We start from the raw sequence: 7,500 nt of genomic DNA on the forward strand, positions 1-7,500 counted from the left end.
TATGCAGACCTGTTAATCATAAGTCATTGCAATGAAAGGGCCATTTGGTTGACACAAAAATGTTGCAGGTTATTTCATGCATTACAAAATACAAAAGTAGAAAAAAAAACTGTTAGAATTAAATTGATAATCTTAAAAGATGAAGGACTGGCTTAATTACTCATGTAAAATGGTCGACTGTAAGACTGAAATTCCATGGCCTGCACATAGGAGTATGGCAGGCTACATACAGCCCATGGGGCCATGTGTTTGACACCCTTGCTGTAGGTGGTCTATTACTCTATGCAATAACAATAACAATAAGGAAGGTTTTTGATTTGTGACATTTTAGAAATATTTTTGGAACATTCAAATTTCTGTGTCCTCCCTGGACCGGTGCTCTTCCAGTCATGACTCACGGATGGTACATTTCACCCACATTACTAGTGGAAATAATGCAAGTACCCCTTCCTAAATGCCCATTGAGTCTAATTACTGTCCAAGAGCTTGGTGCACTCATAGAGAGCCAATCCCTTCAGCTGAAAATCCTTTGATATGTTCCCTGTCCCTCAGCCAAATTTTTCCATGACAACATGTTCACATTACCTGCCCCTCAAGCCAAATCATTTCGTGACATGATAGTGACATCACCTGGATCCAAGGGGTTAATTCATGGTCAGATATGATAATGCTGCTTCAAACAAACAGCACGTTTTTCATATCGGGTGGAAAAAGGTATAAGCTTAACCATTTAATTACATAAGCTTTCAGTAAGACTGTGAGAGCGATACGTGAAAACACACGTTGTTGCAGTGAAAAACAGTTTGAATAATATTGTTTTACGATACTGTTGGTTGATTAAAAAAAAAAATGTATTAGGCCTACTGGATTTTATGTTTGAAGTGTGAGATGTTCATAACTAATTTCACTGGGAAAAGCTTATTATTTGAAGGTGGCTCTACTTTTCACCTTAGCTATTTTATTGCTATCCAGGAGAGAGTTAAAAATTTCATTTATTAGTAGATCTCAGTTTTTGAGAACATTAGGCCTACTCTTCAAGAAATTACTTTTTGTATATTATGACAAAATTATTCTAGGAAATATGTGTCGTTGCAGTTGAATTGATATTCCATTAATCAATAGCAGTGGCTTGGCTTTTGTTAGATGAATTGATTCCTTACCTTTTGTGGGTATCTGAGCACCAGTGAAGTGTTTTATATCACAATTTTTTCAGGATATTTGTTATCCTCAGTTAATTTTTTTCTTCCTTCAGACCTCACAGGAGAATGGGAAGAAAATGAAACATGACAGAAAGCCCATCACCTGGCCGTGATTTTGTCATTGGTAATTATTATCTTAGAATGCATAGATATAAGGCAGCAAGTAGGAAATGGAAATGACTGACAAGAGAAAATGTTTAGCCAGCTCTTTAGTATGGTGAAGGAAATAAATGCTGATAACACAATATATAGAGTGGAATATAGTGTCTGCCTCTGTTGAGAAGTGCTTCGGGGAGTAATTTCAGTGATTGTATATATACACCAAAGCTTAGAGGAATATTCTTTTCTGCTTGAACTTGTATAAGTAAGAAACTTGTGCATAGAAATGTTTCTCTAATAGCCTAAATGCAAATGTTTGTATAGTATGTCCATGATACTCTTTGAATATAGAACCCTACTTACAGACTAGTGGTGGAAAATATTCTTGGGTTCTTTATAGTATACCTGTAATGCTACTACTCTTTATTTTATTTTTTAAGAATTTATTTAGATATGAATTACACAGCACTAATGGCTTATATACATGAACTAATGTATAACTTGTTGATTTTTGTCTTTTTGCTATTGGACAACAGGGATAATAGAATTAACTGTTCACCTTTTCCTACAACTCACTCATTTGATAAGTAGAATAACGGCTTTGGAATGCTTTAAAATTCTTTGTTATTTCAATTCACTTGTCTTTTTTCTTACAACCAATAGTCTCTGGGAATATTGATCTATTTTTGTTATATACGAGGCAGTTTACCAAAGACAGATAGTGCTGTGAGGGGACACCTTTACCCCTTAAAAAGTGCATATCTTACAGTCTGATGTAGATGTGGCTAAGTTTTATACCAAACAGTTGCATCTGTCTACTTAACTCAGTATATGCACAAATATTTGTATTTTGGGAATCTACAGATTAAAATCTACATTATGAGATTTATTAGTATTTATTAGTAAATTCAGTGTGCCCTGCATCCTCATCAAGGATTATCAAAATGTAGTTTGCACATCCTCTAGGGGTTAAAGGAACTATTAACTACTAAAATGCCTGAATATAGTTATAACTTTTATTTTTGATCATGTAATGATATAATCTAAACCACCTTAGATTATTGTATGTACCTAATTGTATGTTTAAACATACAATTAGGTGACCTGATCATTGGCATACAAACATGTATTGAGGGCACTGTCATCCTGAAATATGTTTTTGATAAAATTGAGAATGAGAGTTATAGTCCCCTTAAGAGGATATCAGAAAGCGTTAGAGACATAATTTACATTTTAGCTACATAGGTTTTGATTTACATGTCACTTATTTGTATTAAAATTGCTTATTTATTATGCTTCACAGAGCATATCGCTGAAACATATGTAAGGTAGAAATTTGAAGTCCAGTAAACTTATGGGAAAAGGTCTTTATTTGAATAAGCCTAATTTCAGCTCACAATTGGCATTATGCAACTTGTGTGATGATCCACAGTTTCCAATACATTTTGTCAATAATCAGATAACAAGAAGAGACAAATGAAATGTAGTATCAAAAGATTATTGGTATTTTGGAAGGTTTATTGAGCTCTAACCACAAACACACTTTCTATCCTGATGTTTAAACATACAATTAGGTGACCTGATCATTGGCATACAGACATGTATTGAGGGCACTGTCGTCCTGAAATATGTTTTTGATAAAATGATTACAAATTTACACTTCAAGTAGATGATTATGTGACCTGTAGTTCTTGTAGCAGCTACCAGTTGCCATTGGTACATCAGGGGAATGTGAGTACATTTTTTAATAGTAGAAGTGTAGACAAGAAAGTGCATCTGCTTAGAACATTTTTATAAGTGCCCAGACTGAAGTTGACTTAGCTATACTTGGCAGAAAAATATGTTTCTTGACTAAAGGCAAGCTAGCAGTCTGAAACATTAGAGAATGATTGTAAAGATGATAATAATGATAAGGATGATGATAATAAAAAATCTGCATCTATTGTGAAAATATATCGCTGTGATGACAGGGCCTGAATTTTTTTTTTTATGTAATATTCCACAACAGTCTAGACTTTCTGGCTAGGCCAAAAACAGTAAAGCTTGCCCAACCATTGCAAGTCATGATGCGTATATTCATCATAGGCCGTTATGTCAGGACAGCTATAGATGTACCCATTACTGAAGGGTTAAAACTGCTTAAACTATGCATTTGCATATTGCATTATGTAAATCCACATTTATGCAAGCCCTAGCTATGACCCTCACTCTCGTTTCAGTGCTATCACCAGGACTAGCTAATAAGTGTGCTACATTATATTACACTACACTAACAACAATGGAGATGACTACAAAGCATAGATACATGAAAATTGTCTTCCATTTTTTGTTTTTTTAACTATTCAAAAAGTAGTATGTACCATTACCACAAAAAGTGCTCTAGGATTTCATTCACATGATCTGTTAATGCCTGTTAATGGACTTTTTGCTTGTGTCCATAGGCACACCAGAGAAGTACTCATGCTAGGGCTTAAGACAATTCACTAGAAGTGACTGGTAATGTAATGGAGTCATGTATGGATCCTAAGGAACTACTTGAATTTTGCAGCTAGTAATTATTGTCAATTGTCATGTTATTCTTCCATCCAAAAAATATGCATCATTTTTGTTATACTGAACATGGTCTTGTCGAAGACCTACTAATACCTAATGATAATAATGACTGGACCTCATGTAGATAACAGTACAAGAGTGCCCACAGACATAGTATGGACAAAGCCCAGCGAACATTGATCATTTGTGTGATGGGGCTTAAATTTATAAATGGTACACTTTATATTGCTGGTACTGCTATTAGCACGAGCATTAGTTTTGATCTTACATTTACTGACGGTGTGGCTCACCTTTGCATAAAATTATATACATTTAAATTTGTGGAAAGGTTTTGTCACAGTACCTAGCATAAAGAAATAGACAGTATTTTGAATGATGGAAATTTGCTGGTGATATTTGTGTACTTAGATAAAGATGATGCTCATCATCCCCTTTTCTGAAAGAAAAATAAAGAAAAAAGGATACAGGAATCTTTATAAGCAATTTCTAAATACAAGCAAGGTAAATGTAGGTATCAAGTAACTGGAAAAGAGAGTTGCGTCAATTATATTTTCTTTTTCTTTTTTTTATAGAAAGGGAAATGTTCCCTCTTGTTGATTAATTTATGGATGGCCAGCTTTACCCCTTTGGTGGAGGATTTTTTCTTTTATTTCTTGATTTTGTGATTGTGCTTGGTTATTTTTCAGTTACACAAGTCTTTGATGTTATTTTTTATTGAGAAAGTCGTGTGCACACCATGTAAAGAAAATCAGTAGGTTTTCTGTATATTTTTATCATGTGTGCTTATTGTATGGCTTATTAGTTTTCCTGTTGATTTGGAACGTTTGCATTCTCTGGGACATGCTGGGATTTACGATGTGAAATATGTACATTTTAGTCTATTGAACAAATATTTGAGATATGATATTTAATCATTTGGAGTGATTTAGAGGATCTGTGATTTTATAAGTGTTCATGTATTTTCCAAGGGGAGAAAAATTGCCAGCTAAAAATTTAATGTAAAATTTTGACATATATTGGTCAAAATAGTGGGCATTTTCTACCTTCATAGCTTATTCAGTATTTTTTGAACAAGCTTGATATTGACTATGTTTTGTTTATCAGAGATGACAAAAAAATGAAGTCACTGGATGGCATATTCCTTGTTCACTGCTATTTTCATTTATTAAGTTTATTTACAAATAGATGGCTCCACCAAGGTCAAAGTTACTAGGCCTGTCTGATTTCATGTTATCCTATTTCATGTATTTCTGGAAAAAAGTTTGTATTTTGTTACGCTTTATATTGATAATGATGCAAAGGTAATAATAATGTCAACAATTATAATATTAAGGGCAATAATATCTGTATTTTATTTTTTCTTACCTAAAAAACAAACAAAAACAATGGAAATAGGTGAGGTCAGGTTGCCATCCATATGTAACCAAATGACAAGAGGACTATAGTGGAGAGTTCAATGACGAAGCGTTAAGGCTTTAGAAAATTGTAAAAGGAAATTGAATGGAAAACAAAGTGCTCTGAACAAAAAGTAAAATCAGGATTTTTTTTTTCCAAAGGATTATACAAAAAAAAAAAAAAAAAAAAAAAAAAAAAAAAAAAATGGGGGGAGGACTCTTCAAAAATAATACAAAAATAAAGATTTATTAAGTCATTTATAAGGATATTCTCTTATTTTTCATTGATTTATTTATTCTATATGTATATGATGTATTGTTTATTTATTTGCCTACTTATGATTGATTTATTTATTTATATATTTTTTGGGCGGTGGGGCCATCGGCCATTGTCTTGTAAATTTAATTTCAGATATAGTGGGAGTATTTGCCATATATGAGAGCTCAATATATGCATTTGCAGCATATGCAAGTGCTAGGTAATAGGCTTCTTCACTGTGTCACCTTGCTAGCAAGACAAGGTTTCATTGACTGACAAACTAATTGTTGTGGAAAATTTGCGAGGATCAGTAAGAGGGAGTATATGCTTGAAGTGATGTTGGTTTATTAATTAATAATTTCATATGTTTATTTTATGTAAACTTTTGTTTGGTGTTTATATGTTGTGTACTGTTGGGCATTAAGGGCTATGACATAGGATATGATTGCTTTCTTGGCTAAGATATGTGAAATGAATGTGTTGATATTTTTCTGTGGCATAATCCATTCACATATTGCTTTTAGTCACTGTTTACCTAAGTAAATTTATGCCTTATTTGTTTTGTTTGTTTGTGTGTATCTTATGTTTGTGTCTATTTTAAAGAAAAAACATTTTTTGTGTTGCTTGTGGTACTCCATAATAGCTGATGTACAGTGGATGCAATGACACTGGTGATACTTATACATATAAATTGATATTGAATAAAGAAATATAATATAATAAAGGAAAATAAATAGAGCACATTTTCATAAAGATTGCCTTTGCCATTTATGTCATAAATAATTTAGTTGTTTATTATTATCTCTATGACATAGATATATATGTTTAGAGAGATATATATATGATGTACATGTCTGTCAAAATAGCTGCATGTGCCCCTGCCTAAGATTTTAGTTAATCCATTCTTTCACAGGTCACTGGTATGGTATAAATCATGAGTTCCTTGCTCCTAGTGCAGTATGAGATATCTCATTAAACTCATCAGTGCATCCATATTATTCCGTCACATGTTACCTTAGCATAATTATATTTTATGCATGTTAAAAGTAACATGATCTCCATAAATGAGGGGTTAACATGTGAGAAATGTTTTTTTTTATACTAAATATATTTTTTGTGTCATTCTAATGAATGTTAAGGAGCAAATATGTATCGTCGTAATTGGTATGAAAATTAATTCTATAGTTCATGAATAAGCCATGGTGCTGTGAGAGGTGTAACATTGATGCAATCAGGTCTTATTATATAGAACATTATTGTCAGCTGTTTTGTCTTTTAGTTTGTGGGTATTGTAAGAGTTTCCCTTGCAGAATCATTAATATATGTATGAATCATTATATGTATTTGATATAGATAATACTTGAGACTTATTATATTTCACTCTGAATGTAATTTACTTTTTTGGTGTGTTTGCATTGTTACCTGCTACCTTTGAATTAAAAATTATTATTTTATATTTTTTTTTATATTTTGAGTTCTGAGTAAGCAAACATTAAATATTTGTATCACAACTTTCTATGGTATTGAGTATATCATGATAGCTGAAGATTTTAGAAAAGTTCAAATTTCAAATTAGATGATGGCATGTTATTTAGATTTAAAGAAAGAAAATAAAGATATTTGATGATGACATACAATGCTTTTCTGTTTCCTTGAAGATTTCAACTGCATTTACTGAAACACATTAACCTAATACCTCTAGGAAAATGTGTTCACTGTAGTGTTGTTTTGTGACCTCGCCTGATTTCACCTTTCTTTGAGTTTGCGGGAAAAATGTTTTTTCACTAATGATATTAATACTGAGCACATACTGACGAGGATGGCATGTGCATACATGCCATGCCCAAAGTGTGTTTAATTTAGTAATTGTTTTTACATATAGATAGCTCCACAAGTACTAGGTCACCGATGAGCCAGTTACAAGAAGTACCTGTCTCACCTGTTTACCCTTTTCCTTGATTTTCAATAAAATTTTCTAGTATTTAATACTGCTGCT

At 32.5% G+C, this 7,500-nt stretch overlaps 1 protein-coding gene across 4 annotated transcripts in view; it reads left to right on the forward strand.

Annotated features, from left to right (window-relative positions):
- Positions 1–7,136, forward strand: part of LOC113800713 (uncharacterized) — a 19,322-nt gene extending 12,186 nt beyond the window's left edge. For 3 of the 4 annotated variants that reach the window (XR_011399669.1, XM_070140946.1, XM_070140944.1), the window contains one exon: positions 1,253–7,136. Coding sequence is in view for 2 of the 4 variants with exons in the window: in XM_070140946.1 (XP_069997047.1) it covers positions 1,253–1,312 (60 nt within the window). In the remaining 2 variants the exon portion in view is untranslated. The other variant, XM_070140945.1, reaches the window with a different exon arrangement.
- The last annotated feature ends 364 nt before the right edge of the window (positions 7,137–7,500 follow it).

The sequence above is a fragment of the Penaeus vannamei genome, chromosome 27 (genome assembly GCF_042767895.1).
Source record: "Penaeus vannamei isolate JL-2024 chromosome 27, ASM4276789v1, whole genome shotgun sequence".
Lineage (NCBI taxonomy): Eukaryota > Metazoa > Arthropoda > Malacostraca > Decapoda > Penaeidae > Penaeus > Penaeus vannamei.